This window comes from Mauremys reevesii, linkage group 15 (genome assembly GCF_016161935.1).
Source record: "Mauremys reevesii isolate NIE-2019 linkage group 15, ASM1616193v1, whole genome shotgun sequence".
In the NCBI taxonomy this organism is placed as follows: domain Eukaryota; kingdom Metazoa; phylum Chordata; order Testudines; family Geoemydidae; genus Mauremys; species Mauremys reevesii.
This window is the reverse complement of record NC_052637.1, coordinates 16,135,527-16,158,165: the sequence shown is the minus strand read 5'-3', so window position 1 is coordinate 16,158,165 and position 22,639 is coordinate 16,135,527. Positions and strand designations below refer to the sequence as shown.

At 48.4% G+C, this 22,639-nt stretch overlaps 1 protein-coding gene across 1 annotated transcript in view; it reads left to right on the top strand.

The window, feature by feature from the left end:
- The first annotated feature begins 274 nt into the window (after positions 1 to 274).
- The window catches only part of LOC120383113 (zinc finger protein 436-like), a 30,925-nt gene continuing 8,560 nt past the window's right edge, over positions 275 to 22,639 (top strand). Inside the window, exons 1-5 of the mRNA XM_039500738.1 lie at positions 275 to 705; positions 2,532 to 2,734; positions 5,130 to 5,256; positions 10,167 to 10,280; positions 11,472 to 12,114. Of these exons, the coding sequence (XP_039356672.1) occupies positions 2,690 to 2,734; positions 5,130 to 5,256; positions 10,167 to 10,280; positions 11,472 to 12,114 (929 nt within the window). The 5' untranslated portion in view covers positions 275 to 705; positions 2,532 to 2,689. The remainder of the gene's footprint in view (positions 706 to 2,531; positions 2,735 to 5,129; positions 5,257 to 10,166; positions 10,281 to 11,471; positions 12,115 to 22,639) is intronic.

Here is a 22,639-nt window from a genome sequence, read left to right as displayed (position 1 = left end):
TTCCTGCCAGCTGGGTTCCTGTCTGAGTAGGAGCCTTAAAGAGACAGGAGAGCCTGGCAGTACTAACATTGGCCTCCCCCATCTTGCCCTAGGAGCGGGTGGCTATAAGGAGACTCCGGGAGGCAGGATTCTGGGAGGACGGACCAGGGGTTGGCTGAGGAATCCTGAAAAGAAAAGGGACGTGGCCCCAGGGAGGTCGAATCCCGTTTGTCACCAGCCCAATGTAGGAGTGTCCACCAAAGGGGATCGCACTGATCTAAACAGATTAGGGAGAGGGCTGTATGGGAAGTGAAGGAGGGAATCGGCGTTCACCCAGAGACAGGGGTTTAACGCGCTTACGTTCACACCGTTAGCTAATCTGACCTGATTTCTCATGCAGACAACCCATCAATTAAAACCAGTGCAATGGCCGGGCGGACTAACGCTGGGAGGGGCTGCCGCTAGCTTGTTCATTTCACTGGTTGTCACCGCAAGAGGGCCCCGCTTATTGTGCTACATGTGGGGGCAGGCAGGGAACCGTCCCTGGCTTGTTTGCTGGCTGGTGAACTTCCTGGGTCAGACGCTGCTGCTCTGCCTCCATTGTGAGCCGGGGGGAGCCCGGGCTGAGCCGCTGCTGATCCCCCGCCCCAGCCGGGGGGACTTTCTGCGGGGGCTGGAGCCAGCCCCGGGCTCTGCCGCCACCAGCTCCTGAGCCGGAGCCTGCAGGTGAGGGGCGAGACCCGGGGGAAGGGCTGGGGCCGGGCAGGAAAGTGACTCTGCACCACCGGCCGAGGGAGGCTCAGATCTCGGAGCCCCTGGGACTCTGCCCCCTTGTCACTGCACGGGGGGCTGGGAGCTGAGTTAACAGCAATTCAGCTGCTGCCTGTTTGCCGCTCCGGGGAGGCAGGCCAAGGAGGCACTAGAGGGGAGAGGAAAGGGATTGGGGGGGGCCATGAACAGGACCCCAAATGTCTCCCCCTTTTTTCTCTATTGGGGTGGAGTTGTCAGGAAGAGGGGTAAAAAATAGGGGTGGAAAGTGTGTGACATCTGATTGCATCATTTGTGCGCAGGGAGGGGGAAAACAGAGGGAGGAGCACTGGGATTTATTCCTTGCTGAGGGGTCCCTTCAAACTGCACGATGATGGGAAAGTCTCTCCTGTATTAAAATTCTGACTGGGATGTGTTTGATCCATCAGACGGGCCGGGTCTTAAGCCACTTGGGGTCGTTGTGTGAGTGTTTCCACGTGATCCTCCCCCCTTTCTCGTGAATATCGTGACACCCCCTGAAAAGACCCATGCGGATCTGTGGGAAGGATTGGGGCCCTGGGCGTTTTTGTAATCTGATTTGGTGGCTCTAGCAAGTGGCTTCTGAACATTCAGGTTTTGGGGGGATATTTGTGCTTCAAAATATCAGTGTTTCTCCAACACACTCATATTTTCTTAGCTTAAAAAAATATTATGCTGGGGGGAGGGGGAAAGGTTTGGGATTTAGGCAGAACCAATGTCATCTAGGTCTCTCTCTTGCCCTGGTCAGGACATCTTAGACTCATGGGGATGGCCCAGGGATGTAATGGTGGATCCCAGGAGACACGATGGTGTCCCTTGCTCCTTCCTCTTCTTTCAGTCAGCCATGGTTGTGCTTGCACTTCTCTCCAGAGCCTTTTCTTTTATGGACCCCCAAAGGGAATGACGGCTAGACTAGCCCATCCGCGCGCTATTTTATCTGCCGGGTGGGCCTACTTTTCAACACACCAATTTTGGTTAATTTATTTCTGGTCTCTCACTTTTCTTGTTTACCAAGCATGATCTTAATACAGTCCTTGATTAATATCAGGAGGCCTTTTTTGTTCTTTGGACTAATGCGGTCTCTGTCTGGCTCCCTTTTGCACCTTTTCCCATTAATATTTGTTGTTGCTCACTGTCATGGTTCATTAACTTTCACTCCCTTTTTACAGGTGAGCTCACAATTAGGGTAAATGTGTAGGCTCAATTATCACAACACCTCTCTGGTTCCCATGGAGGCTTTCACCCTGTGGAGTCCCAAAAGCTCTGGGTAAACAGTCCTAGTGGGAAGTAACCCTCCCAAAGGATGTCTCTGAAGTAGGAAGGTGATGGCTTTCTATTCTGGGGGTGTAGAAATTTCAGGAATCCTCTAGGTCTTCCATCCACCTAGCACTCCTTTGCTTTAATCACAGCTCCTCAAATGTTGTTATAAAATCCTCTCAGGATTTGTTTCACATCTGTTTGCTTCTTGAAACTGCAGGAACTTCTGGGTTTGGAGGAAACTTAACTTCCATTGAGCAGCAGAGAGAGGAAAAGCCAGTTCCTGCCTCTGCCTGGTCCCCGTGCTGCTGGGGGAAATGTCCTGCCCTGGGGACAGTGTTGGGGGATCCCCCAAAATGTCTCCTTTGATTCTGCTCTTTCCTAGAGTTTGCTTTAGAGATTTTTTTTTTTTGTTACTGGGAGGGTTTGAAAATGTCCTGGTGGGTTTAGTCCTGTGGGAAGGGCCAGGTCTGTGCTGTAATGAAGTGACCTTTTTCCCAACATTGCAGAGTCCAGAGCATCTGCCTGCAGGGAAAGAGCCTGGGGGGAATTAGGGTGTGAAATGGACTAACACCCCTTATGGATCCTGCCCCATCGTCCTTCTCACCCTGACCGGCTGCAGAATTGCATCCACATTTCGTTCCAGATCAGGAGACGGGGCAGGGTAATGGCTTCCACACAGCTGGTGCAGGATGCAGCACAGCTCATTGAGGTAGGGGATTTCCAGGGAGCTGCTGAAGGGCTTGTCCTGGAGAGGGGCAGGAAATACACAGAGGGAGGGAGTAGGAGGTGTGGACAGGGGGTGAAAAATCTGCTGGCACTTCTTAAAACTGAGGGGGAACATCGACTCTGCCCACTGAGGTTGCTGGAATTCTTACTGGGATGCTGTCCATGGACTGTGCTTAGGGGCTCCATCTCTTATCTGTCTCTATCTAGTTGCATTGCGATAAGGTCTGAAGCAGTCTGTTTGGGGATCTCTGTTACGCTGCTCCCCAGGAGCTTCCTGTTGCCCCCGCCCTCAGTGAATAACTCCCATGCAGCCTCTGCTACTGCTGAGTTTCACAGGGGGTGGGGGTGCAGCAGGAGAGAATGAGTTTCTGATCAGTTTCACAAACACCCACAGAGCTCTGAAGAGCAGCCTGGAATTGACCAGCAGAGATGGCTGTCTCTTGGCAAACTGGGGAAGGCAGCGCGGCAGCCTTAAGGAGAAGGCTGAATCATTTTTTATCCCCCAGACTGGTTGGAAGAGCATTCCTTTTTTTAAAGCTTTTGGAGTGCTGCAAAAATTTGTGCTGCTGCCCAGGGGAAAATTCCTGGTTCTCTGAAACTTTTTCTCTGTGCTAGGGAAGATCAGCTGCACTGGGATAGCAATATTGGCAGCTCCAGCTCCACACTCTGTGGGCTTGAAGGGGCTTTAACAAGATTTTTAATTACACTAAATATGTTGGTAATGCACATTGGAAAACATAATCCCAACTATTCATATAAAATGATGGGGTCTAAATTAGATGCTAAACCACTCAAGAAAGAGATCTTGGAGTCAGCGTGGCTAGTCATCGGTGGGGGGAATAGCTCAGTGGTTTGAGTGTTGGCCTGCTAAACCCAGGGTTGTGAGTTCAATCCTTGAGGGGACCGTTTAGGGAACCTGGGTAAAAATCTGTCTGGGGATTGGTTCTGATTTGAGCAGGGGGTTGGACTAGATGATCTCCTGAGAATTCTATGATTCTCTGAAAACATCCATTCAATGTACAGTGGCAGTAAAAAAGGTGAACAGAATGTTGGGAATAATTAAGAAAGGGGTAGATAATAAGACCAAAAATATCATATTCCCTCTATATAAATCCATGGTACAGCCACATCTTGAATACTGCATGCAGATGTGGTCGCCCCATCTCAAAAAAGATATATTGGAATTGGAAAAGGTTCAGGAAAGGGCAACAAATGATTAGGGGTATGGAACAGCTGCCATATGAGGAGAGATTAATAAGACTGGGACTTTTCAGCTTGGAAAAGACAACTAAGTGGGGATATGATAGAGGCCTATAAAATCATGACTGGTGCAGAGAAAGTAAATTAGGAAATGTTGTTTACTCTTCATAACACAAGAACTAAGGGTCACAAAATTAAATTAATAGGCAACAGGTTTAAAACAAACAAAAGGACGTATTTTTTTCACACAACGCAGTCAGTCTCTGGAACTCTTTGCCAGAGGATTTTGTGAAGACTATAACAGGGTTAAAAAATAACTAGATAAGTCCATGGAGGATAGGTCCATCAAAGGCTATTAGCCAGAATGGGCAGGGATGCAGAACCATGCTTTCAAGTGTCCCTAGCCTCAGTTTGCCAGAAGCTGGGAATAGGCAACAGTGAATGGATCACTGGATGCTTACCTGTTCTCTTCATTCCCTCTGAGGCACCTGGCATTGGCCACTGTCGGTAGACACGATACTGGGCTAGATGGACTTTTGGTCTGACCCAGTACGGCCCTTCTTATGTTCTTGTGCTACTTTCAGATCCACCTTTCGCTAGTATGCATGTGGGTCTGGAAACCACAGCATAGACTTCTACCACTCATGCTAAAGAAGTAATACCGTTTGCTGGGGCAGTAATAGTCTGCTAACTTCTCATGGGTCTGCCACTAACTAGTGGCAGTAGTAGATTATTACCTTCTTGTGCGGACCAGCCACTAGAAGGGTGTATCTAATGCATTGAACAGAATAGCAGGAGCAGACAGAAATTCATGTGATGCTGGTGAGTTTCTTAGCTGCTCCCAGGCTCTGTAGAATGACTCTGAAATGGATGAGGTTTTGTTCTGCTGCTATGGGGGAAGTGCTGAGCAGCACAAAGGGGCCAAAACTGCCTATCAGGAGGAAACGGGGCAGCATCTGTGCCCCGTTTGAATTCATCCTCTGAGCCAGACAGGCCAGGAACTTCTTGTCCTTTATGATAAGAGCTTTAATTTTGCATAAGTTCCCCTTGCTTGCCAGGGAAAGTGTCCTGTTCTTTGGGGCCAAGGGGGATTTTTTTTTCCAGCCCTGCCTGTGACTGAGTTGAGGTTGTTGCTGAGACAGCAGGTTTTAAGCGGGGGATTGTTGTTGTTGATATAGATGCCGGTGACCTTCGAGGATGTGGCTGTGTATTTCACTGAGGAGGAATGGGCTCTGCTGGATCCCACTCAGCGAGCCTTCTACAGGGATGTCATGCAGGAGAACTATGAGAATGTGACCTCGCTGGGTAAGGGTTCCCGTCCCCTTGGGTGTCAGAAGCTTGGGGGCTGAAGGGGTCATAGAATCATAGGATATCAGGGTTGGAAGGGACCTCAGGAGGTCATCTAGTCCAACCCCCTGCTCAAAGCAGGACCAATTCCCAACTAAATTATCCCAGCCAGGGCTTTGTCAAGCCTGAACTTAAAAACCTCTAAGGAAGGAGATTTCACCACCTCCCTAGGTAACCCATTCCAGTGCTTCACCATCCTCCTAGTGAAAGTTTTTCCTACTATCCAACCTAAACCTCCCCCACTGCAACTTGAGACCATTACTCCTTGTTCTTTCTTCTGGTACCACTGAGAACAGTCTAGATCCATCCTCTTTGGAACCTCCTTTCAGGTAGTTGAAAGCAGCTATCAAATCTCCTTTCCCCCCCCCTTCTTCTCTTCTGCAGACTGCAGGGCCGCCCAGAGGGGGGGGGGGAAGTGGGGCAATTTGCCCTGGGCCCCGCAGGGACCCCCACAAGAGTTTTTTTGGGGCCCCTGGAGCGGGGTCCTTCACTTGTTCTGGGTCTTCGGCAGCAATTCAGCGGCGGGGGGTCCTTCCGCTCCGGGACCCGCCGCTGAAATGCCCCAAAGACCTGCGACAGGGGATCCTTCCACCCTGGGACCTGCTGCCGAAGTGCCCGGTCTTTGGCGGCAATTCGGTGGCGGAGGGGCCCCCGCTGCCGAAGACCCCAGGCCCCCTGAATCCTCTTGGCAGCCCTGGCAGACTGAACAATCCCAGTTCCCTCAGCCCTCCTCATAGGTCTCTCTGAAGCACTCAGGCCGGCTACTGCTTGGGGTGGGGGTCTTCTCTAGTTCCTTAGGTGTCAGTGTGATCAGCCCCAGAACCCATATGGAGGGGGGGTGTCCCCTACACACCCTTCTGTGGATTAATGGGGATTGAGGATTGAAAAGCCTCCTTGGATCTCATCCTGTCCCTCCACCTTGGAGGAAGGCAGGGTTGTGTCGATTTCAGCATCCAGGCCTAAGTTCTAAATGTATGGAGGGTTGGGGCTTCTGCCCCTGCTGACAGGGGCGGCTCTAGGCACCAAAAAACCAGCTTGCCTGCCTAGGGCCAAATCTAGGGGCGCAGGCTGGGCGGGGGATGGCCGCAGCATGCCTGCCGCGGGAGGGAGGTCCACGAAGCCGACGACGCGGACCTGCCGCGCAGCAGACGAGGGGGGGGGGGGGCCCGCCCCGCTGCTCCCTCCGCAGGCGCCCGCAGGCATGACCGCGCAGCCCCGGCGCCCCGCCGGGAGGCGCCCGCTGTTCCCGCGCTCTCCTGCCCCCGTGCCGCTCCTGCCGCGCGGCCGGTCCGCCGGGGTCGTCCGCCCTCCGCGGCCCCTGCCCGGCTCAACCGGGCAGCGGGGAAGAGGACCACCCGGGACCGGCGCAAGGGCGGCGCCGCCACTGCGCTGCTAATTTCCTGCCTGCTGAGACTGTTTTTCCCCCTCCTGGTGCATCGTCATGCCACAGGATTGCTCCAGGTTCTTCCTTTCTCACCAATTCTTCATGCTCCCAGTCTTGATTTCTCTGGTTGGAAACAAATTTCTTTAAAGCAGTTCAGCCTCTCGGCAATCTGTGGTATCAATTTCCTCCCCTTCTGACTTGTCCTCCTCCGCTAGGGCATCTTTTCCCCCAGTAACTTGATATAAAATCCCTCCTAGGTTCCTTTAATCCTTTTGGCTGTGTAGCCAGGGTGAGTCCCAAACTGTCCTCAGCGAAGTCTGAGTCCAGCATCTAAGATCGCTCATCTCTCCTGGGTTTGGCTTTATTTCTAACACAGAAACCTTAGCCTGAGCTTCCCCCACAGCTTGGGCATTCCCAGTGCTTCTCTCCAGGACCCTCTGCCTCCCAGTTTTCTCTCCCCAGAGGCCACTCCCACTACCAAGCTGCCCCAGCCCTGGTGAGTGAGAGGGTTCAGCCAGTGGCTCCATGCAGGGACCCAACACCTGCTCCCATGCTGCACATGCCAGGAGCACCTCCCCCAACACAGGTCGTGTTAACCTGTGCAGTGCTTGTGGCAAAGGGGCCTTCCTCTCTGACTTGGGGCTCCGGAACACTACTACAATACATCGCAAATAACTTGGCACAACATTAGTTAAGGTTGCTTCCATCGTTAACTAAACGATTTAGGAAATACAAAGTTAGGGATCAAAAAGTTGCAAAGTCAAATGCTCTGATGTTAGGAAATGCCTGGGCGATGTTCATTCGGCTCACTTAATGCAGGCCCCTTCTGCATGTGCGCTATGGTACAGCCTTTAACATGCAAAAGTGAAAAGATCTGGAAGTGACTTGCCCAGCAACACACACACTTTGTAGCAGAAGCAGGAATAGAACTCCACATCTCCAGGTGGCATTTGACCACCCTAATCACAAAACCATCCATCGTCTTCTGCAATCCTCTGCTTCATTCACATCAAATCTTCTAGCATTCTGCAGTAAATGAGGCAGACAACACTCCTTCCCTACAAAACTGAGATTCGTTCCCAGAGCAGAAGTGGCTTGTGCACCAAATGGACCCGGGTAAATAAATTAGTCTCTTTAGGTACATGATCCTATATTATCATAATGCACAAGGGGAGCAAATTAAGGTTGCATGGGCATTGCTCATTCTTGGCACTTCCTGACTTGAGAGTGCTTGACTTTGCAACTTTTTGATTCTCTGAATCCTTCATTTCTGTATTTCCTAAATTTTTATGCTTTAATTTATTGATGTGAGCAGCCTTCACTAATCTTAAACTTAAGAAAATTAAAAAATACTTAGGTTTTTGTTTTCTTTTTTTTAAAGAGTAGGCTTGGAAGGATGAGATTTTTACCAGTAAAAGCTGGCAAATGTTTTCACTGTACACAAAAACTGACAAAAAAAAAAAAAAAATCAATGGGAGATCGGCAAAGTAAGAGTGCTGCTTGAGAATTTTAGTGTTTGTATATTTTGACACATGACCCTGTGTGTGTTAACAGTTATAAAGCTTTAACTTTTTGAATCTCCATATTTATTGTCATTTGTCTGTTGCCCACACAATTTCTGGCAACTGTGAAAATTTAAGTGGATAAATTGAAAAATATATGCTTAAAAATAAACAGCGATATTATCCTTAAGTTATATTTTAAAAAAAATCAAATTTGGCCAAGTCTACTTATGTACAATTTAAATGCCAATAAATGTGTACATTCATTACCATTATCTTTGTGGAGCTCCATAGATTATATATAAAATATAATATTTTACTGCAACGTCTAAATGACTTGCCTCAAAACAAAAACAGAAAACTGAGTAGGAACCCCTATCTGTAAGAGAGTAGAAAGTTAGGAGGTAACTATTCAGCCCTGATATTCTATGATTCTGTTCAGAAAGCCACATCCTCCCCCCGGCCCCAGTTGGTAAAAACATGTAAACCGGTGCTTCTCAACCTGTGGCCCAATCAGCACACAGCTGCAGACCATGTGACATCCTCAGGGCCATGGCGGGGGTGCGGGTGTATATTTGTGTGGATGTGGCCTATGTAACACCTAGGGAGTCACACATGTGGCCCACAGTGGTAAATAGGTTGAGAACCATTGATGTGAACAATGTAAACATGAAAAAGAGCAGTAATTTTTGTATCTTACTTTCATGGAACTCTTTTGTTGAGCAGAGTAACCAACAATTACCCTTTGGAAAAACAGTGTAACTTACCCCAGGTGACATGGCAGGAACTCATCCAGAGCCAGTGTGCTTTCATTACAGCTTCTCCTGGGACCCTTCTTTTTAATGAAGTTATGGTCATCAGAGGTAACAGTTTGCCATGGCAGCTGTTGTCATGACAACTAGGGTCCTAGTGACTTGGGTAGCAAATGTGCACTGGGGAAAACGGGATTTTCTGGTGTTCCAGCTTTCCCGAATTTCGTTCATTTCATCCCACCCCACCTCCAACATGCAGATACAAAATACACAGTGGAGATGGTCCCATACATGAATTGTTCAAATTCCCTATGGCATAATTGCAAAAAAAATGCAACACTGAGGTACAGACCCTGTCAAACAGAAAATTTTGACGCAGCCTTAACTACAGTCTTGCTGCTGCAAGACCTTAATATTTAGAGGCTGTCATTGGGGAGCAAGACTAATACCCCAGCTTTCTCCAGAACTGCCTCCCACTGCCTCTGCACTCACTGGACATCTGAATTCCACAAATGTGCTTTTTCTGACATCTAATCCCCCTGAACAGTTGCATTCTGCTGCCTTCTCTTCCTTACTGTGCTGAGTCCCACTACCTCATGCTCGTTGGTCCTGACTTCCCTAGGACTTTCTCACCATGTCTGAGCCCATCTCTGTCAGTCAGAAGTGGCTACAGGCTGCCTTCCCCGTGGCTGGAGTCTCCTCTTTCTGGGACATAAAGCTGCCTTATCAGTATTTTGAGATGGGCTGGGATCTGCCTCCCTAAGAGAGAAGCTTTCCCGGGGCAATAGAGCCAGGATTGCAGGCAGTGGGGTGCCTAAACTAGAGCCCCATTTGTACAAGAGAAATGTAGTAAGAGGAGGCCCTGAGATACTTGTTTTGTTCGAACCAACATGTACAAGGTGAGGGGTTGTACCTTGCTACGTAGAGGGGTTGTACCTTGCTACGTAGAGGGGTTGTACCTCAACACGTCATGGGTCAGGCCAGGTTATAGTGGAGGGAAACTCTGGAAGGGATTCTGTCCTGGTTGGTAGACTGTTAAATAGGAACCCCCTCTTCCAGAGACTTGGCTGTACTTGCTCAAAGCAGGGATTGCTAATGGAGGAGGATTTAACTGGGCATCCAGTGGCTTGGAGGGACGTCAGAAGGATTTTACTGTTTTGAATAGGCTAGAATGTACATCTGAATCTTTGTTACCCACATTGATAATTCACCCTGTCTTCCCTGGAGCAGGATTTCTAATTTCCAAACCTGCCGTGATCTCACAGCTGGAACAAGGGGAAGAGCCATGGGTCCCAGATCTCCAGGACTCTGAGGAAAGCGGGATCTTAAAAGGTGCCCGCACAGGTGAGGATCTGGTTAAACTGACTTATGAAGCATCCATCTGGGATTCCAACAGAGGCCCCGGGCGTGCCCCTAGTTTTCCCCTTATCTCACCCAGGTCAAGACTATGCCCAGCAGGTGCTGTATCCTCATGGCAGACATATCACATGGCTTCCCCCCATCTTGACACCTGGCAGTTGCTCACTTCCAGCTGAATGTTCTCATGGGATGCAGATGCAGAATTGGTCCCATTTTTCCATCTCATTGGGGGATGGGTTTAGTGAGATTGAAATATTAGGATGCAAATCTCCCAACAGTTATTTAGACTTATTTCACCCTTTCCCCATGTCATAACTATAAAGGGAAGGGAAGGGAACAGCCCTCCTGTGTACAATACTATAAAATCCCTCCTGGCCAGAGACCCCAAAATCCTTTTACCTGTAAAGGGTTAAGAAGTTCAGGAAACCTGGCTGACACCTGATCCAAAGGACCAATAAGGGGACAAGATACTTTCAAATCTTGGGGGGGGGAGGTTTTTTTTTGCTCTTTGTTTTTGGGGTTGTTCACTCTTGGCACTAAGAGGGACAGGATATCAATCCATGCTCTCCAAATCTTTCTGAACAAGTCACTTACAAGTTTGAAATATGAGAAACAGCCAGGCAAGGCGTGTTAGGTTTAACTTTTTGTTTTCTCAACTTGTAAATGTCCCTTTTTTGCTAAGAGGATTTACCTCTGTTTGCTGTAACTTTGAACCTAGGGCTAGAGGGGGTTCCTCTGGGCTCTATGAATCTGATTACCCTGTAAAGTTATTTTCCCTCCTGATTTTACAGAGATGATTTTTACCTTTCATTCTTTAATTAAAAAGCCTTCTTTTTAAGAACCTGATTGATTTTTTCCCCTTGTTTTAAGATCCAAGGGGATTGGATCTGGACTCACCAGGGAAAGGAGGGGGGATGGTTAAATTCTCCTTGTGTTGAGATCCAAGGGGTTGGATTGGTGTTCACCAGGAACTTGGTGAAGAAGTCTCTCAAGACTATCCAGGGAAGGGAGCTAGTATTTGGGAGTGGTGGCAGCAAAACCAGATCTAAGCTTGTAATTCAGTTTAGGGGTTCACATGCAGGTCCTCATATCTGTACCCTAAAGTCTAGAATGGGGAAGGAACCTTGCACCCCAGCATAGGAAATGACTCATGTCTGGATTCTCTCCCTGTCCCAGCAGGTGACTGGATAGTGAGTGAGAACGAGGAGGAGAATCCCTCACAGAAAGCTCCTAAACAAGTGGAGTTGCATGGGATGCTATTGGGAAGATCCACAGGGGATGCTCCTGCACAGGGAGAAGCTGGTGGGAGTCAGCTTGGAACAAAGGAGCAGAAGAAAAAGTACGCAGGGAAGGGACAGAGCAAATCCAGTCCCCATGAGGGTGTTTCCAGAGACATCCACAAAACCACGGTCCAGCAGACCGGAGAGACGCAGAAAATATGCCAGTACTGTGGGAAAATCTTCAGCTGCAACTCACACCTCACTAGACACCAGAGAACCCACACAGGGGAGAGACCCTATAAATGCCCCGTCTGCAGGAAAAGCTTTGGTCAGAGCTCGCACCTGATTGTACACGAGAGGATCCACACAGGACAGCGACCCTTCAAGTGCGACGAATGCGAGAAAAGCTTCAATAGCAGCACGCGCCTTGTTGGACATCAGAGACGCCATAGGAATAAATTCTCTAAATTCCCTCTGTTGGCTAGTGCAAATACTGCATTTCCTAATTCCTTGAGTATCCAGCTACCTCTCTCTGGGGTCAGGGGGCAGCTGCAGGTGCCTCTGGTCTGCTCAGTGAATCTTTGGCTCTGCCTCCAGTAGCAAACCCCAAGCAGAGGAGGAGAAGCCCTGATCAGTTTTTCTGCATTGCTGCACTGCCAGGTGCCAGCCAGGGTGGGGTAGAGGAAAGAAGAACCTAGCTCCCTTAGCAACTCCCCTCCCTGGACTCGGATCCCTTTCCACTAACCAATTCCTTGAACTAAGCCACCTTTCTCACACCAGAGACCTCTCTGCTGGGTCTTGAGCTGCCCCCTTCCCCCTTATTGGAGCTATTTCTGGTGGGGTGGGTGTCCCAGAGGCCCTTCCCTTGTAGACTTTGGGAGGAAACCAGGGAGTTCAAATGCTGGGGACTAAGACTCATAGAATCATAGAATTCAAGATCAGAAGGGACCATTATGATCATCTAGTCTGACCTCCTGCAAGATGTAGGCCACATAAGCCGATCCACCCACTCCTGAACTAATTCTCTCCCTTGACTCTGCTGTTGAATGCTCCAAATCATGATTTAAAGACTTCAAGTAGCAGATAATCCACCAGCAAGCGACCCCTGCCCCATGCTTCGGAGGAAGGCGAAAAACCTCCAGGGCCACTGTCAATCTACCCTGGAGGAAAATTCCTTCCCGATCCCAAATATGGCGATCAGCTGAACCCCGAGCATGCGGGCAAGACTCTCCAGCCAGACCCTCTGGAAAAGGCTAACAATATCCCAACATTGACCCTTTGTACTAATTACCAGTGTGTCACGTTATTGACCTATTGACTAAACCCGTTATCCTATCATACCATCCCCTCCATAAACTTATCCAGCTTAATCTTAAAGTCATGGAGGTCCTAGACTTTAAGGTCAGAAGGGACCATCATGATCACCTAGTCTGACCACCTGCATATTGCAGGCTACAGAACCACCCTTCTAACAGTCCCCTAACCTCTGGCAGAGTTACTGCAGTCCTCAAATCATGCTTTAAAGACTTTCAAGTTACAGAGACCACCATTTACACTAGTTAAATCTGCAAGTGACCTGTGCCCCATGCTTCAGAGCAAGGCAAAACCTTTTCAGGGTCTCTGCCAATCTGGCCCAGGGAGAAAATTCCTTTCTGACTCTAAATAGGGCAATCAGTTTGACCCTGAGCATGTGGGTAAGACCCAGACACCTAGGGAGGATGGACTTATTATAGAGAATTCTTCCCCATCTAGTATCCTATCATGGGCTGTTGGAGCTACTTGCTGCTAGCAATCACAGATCAGTGACATACCATTGTAGGCAGGCTTATCATACCATCCCCTCCATAAACTTATCAAGCTCAGTCTTGAAGCCAGTTAGCCTTCCAAGTGGAGGTAAAAAAAACCTGTTTGAGAACTTCACTCCTCTGGTGGTTAGAAGCCTTCATCTAATTTCAAGCCTAAATTTGTTGAGGGCCAGTTTTTATCTATTTGTTCTTCTGTCCACATTGTCACTTAACTTAAATAATTTCTCTCCCTCCCTGGTGTTTAGTCCTCTGATGTACTTATAGCAAGGGGAGGGATAGCTCAGTGGTTTGAGCATTGGCCTGCTAAACCCAGGGTTGTGAGCTCAATCCTTGAGGGGGCCATTTGGGGAAGTGGGGTAAAAATCTTAAGATTGGCCCTACTTTGAGCAGGGGGTTGGACTACATGACCTCCTGAGGTCCCTAACATTCCATGATTCTATATCTCCCCTCAGCCTTCAGTGGGTTAGGCTAAACAAGCCAAGCTCTCTGGATCTTTTCTCATAAGGTAGGTGTTCCATTCCTCAGATCATCCTAGCTGCCCTTATCTGCACCTGCTGCAGTTTGAATTCATCTTTCTTAAACATGGGAGACCAGAATAGCACACAGTGTTCCTGATGAGGTCTCACCAGTGTCTTGTGTAAGGATACAAACACTTCCCTGTCTCTACTGGAAATCTCACCTGAGGCATCCTAGGACTGCATTAGCCTTTTCCACGTCCATAGTCATGCTGTGACCAACTGATACACCCAGGTCGTTCTCCTGTCACTTCCAAGTGGTGTATGGATGAAGTGTAGAGGAAACAATGTTTTTGAGCAAAAGGAAGATGGTGGGTGGGCAGAGGGATTTGAATCAGCCAGTGATATAGGGCTGAAACTTGAACACTCTACGCTAGTTGGTTATAGCTCATTACTGCACAGAGGAGCTGTGGGTGGCATGAAGAGAACAAGGGAAGGTACCTTGGGCCAGGCAGCGCAGGGACTGCAGTTAGTCTGCAGTGATCGGACAATCCCTGAAGCTGTCAAATAAACTTCTCTCCAAATTCAGTCGCAGCCTTAGCCAGTTTGCTGTTTCTGATGTTCAGTTGAGACCACATCAGAGCACAGCGAACTAAAGGGGTAACTAATGAATAACCTGGGGCTCTACCTAACTGGGAATAAGTCCTTCTCTGTGTGTACTATGGAATTTGCAACAAATGAAATCTGCAGAGGGTGGGAGGGGAGGACTTTGGCTCATATTTATATGAGGAAATACCTAAGTTATTTCAATAAGAGCAATTATTCTGATTCCTCTGAATATCTACTTTCAGAATCGCTGTTGGTCACAGTCACTGCCCCTCAGAACTTCTCAGTGCCCTCGGGGAGGACTACAGCTTTTGCTGACTAGGCTGCAGAGAGGCTGTGGCTGTGAGAACATGCTGGTCATGGAATGTGATGAACGAGGTTATTGTTTCTTTGCTGTACAGAGCCTCTTTCAGGGGAACCCTTTGTTCCCTCTTCCAGATCCGTCCTGAGGTCACTTTTCATCATGCCTCTTGTGATTAATAAAATTTGCATATTTAGAAACTGGTTGCAGGCTGATTTTTCCTCTTTCCCCTCCCACTACTACTACCCACCAGTCCTCCTCTTCACTTGTATACTCTGGTGCTTTCATTACTGTGGTACCCAGCTCCTTTTCTCCCCTCATATGCTGGCTTTTCTTTCATTGTGCCTACACACACACACACACACACACACTCTCACACACACACACACACTCTACATCTTAGCCAAGGTAGGAGGTGGCTGCTGCAGCCTCTTCTCATTGCCTTCCTCTTCCCTGTTGTGTTGTCCCCCGCACCCTCAAATTCCAGTTCTTGGTCCTGCTTGCACCCCAGTTTTCACATCCTACTGCTCTTTGTTCCCTTGTGACAGTGTTGTGGCAGGACCAAGGAGGGCGGAGACCCCTAGGCACTCAGTACAGGCCTCCAGCCCTTGAGTGCCTCCTGCTGGATCCACTCAGGTTGTACATGGGTCTACACGTGGGAACTGCAAAGGCAGCTGTCTCCTTACTGTGTGTGTGAAGGGACTGATCAGGGGTTTTGCAGGGGGACAAAGGAGCATCTCCTTGAGGAGCTTTGCAGGGTGTATGTGACATTCAGTCAGGCTCTAGCTGAGGCAACCATGCTTCAGCATGGATGGGAGACAAGTAACTTCATTCTCAGGCAGCCAGGGGTGACTGGAAGGCAGGACTCCTAGGTTCTATTCCCACCTGTACTACTGTCCCTCTAACTTTTCATTTCAAGAGGAAAGAGCTCTACCCTTTCTCTCACCCAGTCACATCTCTCATCCCACACCTCTCCAGTTCTGGATCTACACTAGTGTGATGAAAAAACCTTGCCATGCAGGCCCTTTCTTCCAGCCAGGCTGAAGGCTCCTTAAGGGGAGCCTTGAGAACCCAGCTGTCCTGGGATTGTGGTGGAAGAAATGGAGCTTCCTGGAGGTGGGAGTCCAGTGGGACTGGGGTTGTCTGGAGAATCCTGACAATAAAAAGGACATGGGAACCTAGCCAAAGAGAGGCTGCTGGGAGCCCTGCATCACATTTCTCTGGCTTAGTTTACACATAGCTAAATTGCTACAGATTACAAAGGGGCTGCACTAATATAAACTAAGGGCTTGTTCATGGGTGAAATAGGTGGAAATAATTACTCTATAATAGCTCTCTGTGTTGACAATTTCATTGTTAACCACATGGGGAGTTAATGTGAAATCCTGCTTGTCCTTTAAATTCACACCCAGGCTTTCTTTGCAAGAGAAACTGGAATGATTAAAACAAAACAGTATGGCACAAAACAAATTAAATTAAAAACTGGCTAACGGACAGGTCTCAGAATTGTAAATGAGGAACCTTCCCTGAGTGGGTATGTGTATAGTGGGACCCTGCAGGGATCAGTTCTTGACCTTACACTATTTCACATTTCTATCAGCAAGCTGGAAGAAAAGCAAAAAGTATCACCCATAAAGTTTGCAGATTGCACAGAGTGTGTGTGTGTGTGTGGGGGGGGGGTTAAATCACAAAGGGGACAGGTTGCTGACAGAGCAGTCTGAATTGCTCGGTGAGCTGGGCACAAGCAAACAATTTATGGTTTAATATGGTCAAATGCAGAGTTATGAATCTAGAAACAAAGAATGTAGGCCACACTTGCAGGACGGGGCACTGTCTTGTGGGAAGCAGGGACTCGCTGAAAAAAGACTTGTGGGACATGGTGGATAATCAGCTGAACCTGAGCTCCCAGGGCAATGCTGTGGCCAAAAGGGCTAATGCATCCTTGGATGTATAAACAGGAATATCCAGGAAGAATAGGGAGGTGATGTTACCTCTGTATTTGGCTGTGGCATGACCACTGCTGGACACTATTGTGTTCAGAGAACAATTAAAGGACTGGAAAACAAGCTGTACAGTGACAGAGTGAGCTCCTGGGGTCGATTTTGCTTTGCAAAGGGAAGGGGTGTCTTGCTCTAGTCCGGGGGTAGGCAACCTTTCAGCAGTGGTATGCCGAGTCTTCATTTATTCACTCTAATTTAAGGTTTCACGTGCCAGTAATACATTTTAATGTTTTAGAAGGTCTCTTTCTATAAGTCTATAATATATAACTAAACTATTGTTGTATGTAAAGTAAATAAGGCTTTTAAAATGATTAAGAAGCTTCATTTAAAATTAAATTAAAATGCAGAGCCCCCCTGGACTGGTGGCCAGGACTTGGGCAGTGTGAGTGCCACTAAAAATCAGCTTGTGTGCTGCCTTCAGCACCTGTGCCATAGGTTGCCTACCCCTGCTCTAGTCTATAGGTACCTATGTGGAGAACAGAAATGTGATACAGGAGGGCTCTTCATTGTGGTGAATGAAGGCATAAATGCAATGCACAGACAATCCAGGAAGTTTTTAAAGAGTGTTGGGGGCAACTTTCTGGTACAAGTGCTGGAGGAACCGACTAGGGGCTGTGCTCCTCTTGACCTGCTGCTTACAAACAGGGAAGAATTGGTAGGGGAAGTAGAAGTGGGTGGCAACCTAGGCAGCAGTGACCGTGAGATGGTTGAGTTCAGGTTCCTGACAAAAGGAAGAAAGGAGAGTAGCAAAATACGGACCCTGGACTTCAGAAAACCAAACTTTGACTCCCTCAGGGAACAGATGGGCAGGATCCCCTGGGATGCTGTTATGAGTGGGAAAGGAGTCCAGAAGTCCTGGCTGTATTTTAAAGAAGCCTTTTTGAGGGTGCAGGAACAAACCATCCCAATGTGCAGAAAGAACAGCAAATATGGCAGGCGACCAGCTTGGCTTAACAGTGAAATCTTTGGTGAGCTTAAACTCAAAAAGGAAGCTTACAAGAAGTGGAAATTTGGACAGATGACTAGGGAGGAGTATAAAAATATTGCTATAGCATGCAGGGGTGCAATCAGGAAGGCCAAGGCACAACTGGAGTTGCAGCTAGCAAGGGATGTGAAGGATAACAAGAAGGGTTTCTACAGGTATGTTAGCAACAAGAAGAAGGTCAGGGAAAGTGTGGGACCCTTACTGAATGAGGGAGGGAACCTAGTGACACATGATGTGGAAAAAGCTGAAGTACTCAATGCTTTTTTTTGCCTCTGTCTTCATAGACAAGATCAGCTCCCAGACTGCTGCACTGAGCAACACAGTATGGAGAGGAGGTGAGCAGCCCTCAGTGGTGAAAGAACAGATTAAGAACTATTTAGAAAAGTTGGACATGCACAAGATCTGCACCATGGGTCCAGATCTAATGCATCCAAGGGTGCCAAGGGAGTTAGCTGATGTGATTGCACAGCCATTGGCCATTATCTTTGAAAATTCATGGTAATCAGGGGAGATCCTGGACGATTGGAAAAAAGCAAATATAGTGCCCATATTTTAAAAAGGGAAGAAAGAGAACCTGGGGAACTACAGACCAGTCAGCCTCACTTCAGTCTCCAGCAAAATCATGGAGCAGGTCCTCAAAAAATCCATTTTGAAGCACTTGGAGGAGAGGAAGGTGATCAGGAACAGTCAACGTGGATTCACCAAGGGCAAGTCTTGCCTGACCAACCTGATTGCCTTCTGTGATGAGATAACTGGTTCTGTGGATGTGGGGAAAGCAATGTATGTGATATATCTTGACTTTACCAGAGCTTTTGATATGGTCTACCATGGTCTTGCCAGCAAGTTAAAGAAGTATGGGCAGGATGAATGGACTATAAATTGGATAGAAAGCTGGCTAGATTGTCAGGCTCAATGGACAGTGATCAATGGCTTGATGTCTAGTTGGCAGCCAGTATCAAGTGGAGTGCCCCAAGGGTTGGTCCTGGGGCCGGTTTTGTTCAACATCTTTATTAATGATCTAGAGGATGGGATTAATTGCATCCTCAGCAAGTTTGCCGATGACACTAAGCAGTGTGCCCTTGTTGCCAAGAAGGCCAACAGCATATTGGGCTGTATTAGTAGGAGCATTGCCTGCAGATTGAGGGAAGTGATTGTTCCCCTCTATTCGGCACTGGTGAGGCCACAACTGGAGTATTGTGTCCAGTTTTGGTCCCCCGGCTACAGAAGGGATGTGGACAAATTGGAGAGAGTCCAGCAGAGGGCAACAAAAATGATTTGGGGGCTGCGGTCAGGGCCGGCTCCAGGCACCATCCAACCAAGCACGTGATTGGTGCGGCACCTTATAAGGGGTGGCCAATCTTGGTTCGGCGGTGTGACGCTCAGGGTTTTTTGTTTTTTGTTTTTTTGGGAGGGTTGGTGGGGCAGCGCTCTGTGGGGAGGGGGGAATGGGGTTTATTTTCTTTTTGGTTTGGCGGGGTGGCGCTCGGGGGTGTTTTTGGTTTGGCAGGGCGGTGCTGGCTTTTTTTTGTTTGTTTTGGCTTTGGTTCAGCAGGGTAGTGGGGGGTGATTTTCTTTTTGGTTCAGCGGGGCAGCGCTGGGGGGAGGGGGGTTGCTTTTGGTTCGTTGGGCGGCGCTTTTTTTTTTTTTTTTGTGGTTGGGCGACAAAAAAGTTAGAGCCGGCCCTGGCTGCGGCACATGACTTACGAGAAGAGGCTGAGGGAACTGGGGTTATTTAGTCTGCAGAAGAGAAGAGTGAGTGGGGATTTGATAGCAGCCTTCAACTACCTGAAGGGGGGGTTCCAAAGAGGATAGAGCTCGGCTATTCTCAGTGGTGGCAGATGACAGAACAGGAAGCAATGGTCTCAAGTTGCAGTGAGGGAGGTCTAAGTTGGATATTTGGAAGCACTGTTTCACTAGGAGGTGGTGAAGCACTGGAATGGGTTATCTAGGGAAGTGGTGGAATCTCCATTTTTAGAGATTTTAAGGCCCGGCTTGACAAAGCCCTGGCTGGGATGATTTAGTTGGTGTTGGTCCTGCTTTGAGCAGGGAATTGGACTAGGTGACCTCCTGAGGTCTCTTCCAACCCTAATCTTCTATGATTCTATAAACAAGTTCTAGTTCAAGCAGGAATTAATTCAAGGAAGTTCTATGGCTTGTGTTATAGTGGACGTGGGACTAGGCAATCACAATTGTCCCTCCTGGCCATGTAATGGATGAATCAATGCAAAGCTTCCCCATAGAGACAAGCCCTGGCCTAAACCTATTTGGAATTCAATGTAGAACTTGTCCGCACAGGATGTAAATGAAGCATCCTTCTCTGTGAATGACCATAGTCATAAAGGGGTTTAATGTGCTTTACCTTCACACCTGTAGCTAACTGGATTGAATGTCCCCTCCAGACAAGCCCTGCGAGTCAATTCAATGCCATGTCTGTGTGTAGCCCAGTTCTGGGCCTGTCTCTGGCTTGTTTAGCGCTGCCGTGTTGGCCGGACTAGTCCAGGAGGTTTAATCACGTGACATACTCTGTACTGAACCATGAGTGGTCAGGTCCTGGAGACTCCAGGGGAAGCGGGGGCGACACCCCCGGCTCTGGTGCGTTTTGTCAGTTGCTGCCACCAGACGCCGCTGTGAAAAGAGGGGGAGCTGGACGCGTTGTCTTGCTCCGGCGCTGCTGAACTTCCTGGCTCAAGTTGCTGCTGCTGCTTCCTTCCCTTGTTGTGACCGGGAGCCGGGAGCTCGGACTGAGCCGCTGCTGCAAAGGAGGGACCTGCACTGACCCCCCCTCTGTGCGCAGCCGGGGGGACTCTCTGCGGGGGCTGGAACCAGCCCCGGGCTCTGCCGCCACCAGCCCCTGAGCCGGAGCCTGCAGGTGAGGGGAGAGACCCGGGGGAAGGGCTGGGGCCGGGCAGGAAAGTGACTCTGCACCACCGGCCTCTGGGAAGCTGCTCGATGAGAGAAATACCAGGGAAGGGGAGTCTTGGGGGTTCTGTGTTTTAAAGATCTAGCCCCCTAGACAAGCCAGGAGGGGCCCCTTGCGCTCTGCAGCGCTGGGTAAATCTCCCCAGTATTGCAGTGCGGATAGGGGTGGGTTTGCTGTGTCAAACGTGTCAGCTCCAAAGTGACTTGGCCTGGGCGTGTTTGTATAAACATTTCCACAGCAGCCCCCTTCCCTGTAACTAATGGGATCGATCCCTGGGAAGGCTGAGCCTCCCCCCACCTCCCCAATGCATTTGTCATCTGTGCAAAGTGGGACAAGAGGCTCCTGGGCATTCAGCTGCTGCTCTATCTAGGGTGACCAGACCTCCTAATTTTATAGGGACAGTCCCAATATTTGGAGCTTTGTCTGATATAGGCACCTATTACCTCAAACCCCCATCCCGATTTGTCACCCTTGCTATCTGGTCACCCTAGCTCCATCTTGTATTTAGCTGTGACACTCTGAGTAAGTTTCCCAGACCTGGAGCAGAGCTGTGGGTGAGTCCCAAAAGCTTCTCTCTCTTCCCAACAGAAATTGGTCCAATAAAAGATATTCCCTCCCCCACCTTGTCTCTCTAATATCCTGGGACTGACAGGGTTACAACACCACTGTTTCTTTAACTAGATCTCTATCTGATGCTCTCATGACATGCAACCTTTTAAAAAAAAAATTCTGGGAAGAGAGAGGGCTTTCAGATGTCATCCAAATGGGCCATAATGTGAGCCCGTCACCCTTCCCAACAGCATTTTATTAGTGTAAATAAATAGTTCTAATCAAGCCTTATTGTCCTGTTCTCAAACATGCCGCTTGGCCAAATTTTGCTGCCGTCAGCTGCAGAGCTATAGCTTAGACGAGCCATTTTGTTTTGAGTTGTGACTTATAAAAGCTGAGGAAAGTGTTGTGTTTTGGAACTTTAACAATCACTAGAGGAGATCTGGAATGTTTTGGGGGCACGGGAGTGGGGGGGATGCATATACATGTCAGTCTTACGTACTTTAAATTGCCTAAAAGATTGTACAGACAACTGTAGAACCAGTAGTCTTGTAACATGCAAGCGAGATAGTAAATGAAATCTGATTGAGTATTCTTAGCACCCCATCCTCATGAAATCTTAGTGACTTGACTGAAAGCGGAAGCGATTTTTATTTTATTTATTTAGGAAAGTTGAAACAGTTTTCAGATCAGTTTAACCGCAAGCACTCAAACAGACAGACCTATTTTCCTCCCTGATTCAACAACACTCGTCTCTACAATAAGAAGCTGGGGAAGTTCCTGATATACCTGGACATCACCTAGCCAGCCCCAGTATACCTGGGCATCGTTCAGCCAGCTGCCCAGCAAAAACAGGAGAGAGGTAGGTAGGTAGGTAGGTAGGTAGGTAGGTAGGTGTGTGTGTGTGTGTGTGTGTGTGTGTGTGTGTGTGTGTGTGTGTGTGTGTGTGTGTGTGTGTGTGTGTGTGTGTGTGTGTGTGTGTGTGTGTGTGTGTGTGTGTGTGTGTGTGCGCGTGCGCGTAAGGAAGAGAGATCCCATCAGGCCTTGCCTGTGAACCCTATAGAAGCACAATAGGGCGGGCAGTTCTTATCGACGTGGGGATCAAATATTTAATGGACTCTTCCGTCTAGCAGAGAAAGATATAAGATGATCCAATGGCTGAAAATTGAAGCTAGACAAATTTAGACTGGAAAGGAGGTGTATATTTTTAACAGTAAGAGTAATTAATCATTGGAACAACCATCGGTGATGGTGGATTCTCCGTCACTGACCGTTTTTACATCCAGACTGGGTGTTTTATCTAAAAGCTCTGCTCTAGGAGTTATTTTGGAGGAAGTTCTCTGGCCTGTGTTACACAGGAGGTCAGACTAGATAATCCCTTCTGGCCTTGGAATTTATGACTCTGATAAGAGGGACTGTTCATTGAAACATAACAAATTAAGGCCTCATAAATTGTGAAGCTAATTTAGACAGGTTTCCCTCTTTGCTCGAAAGAGAAGAGAC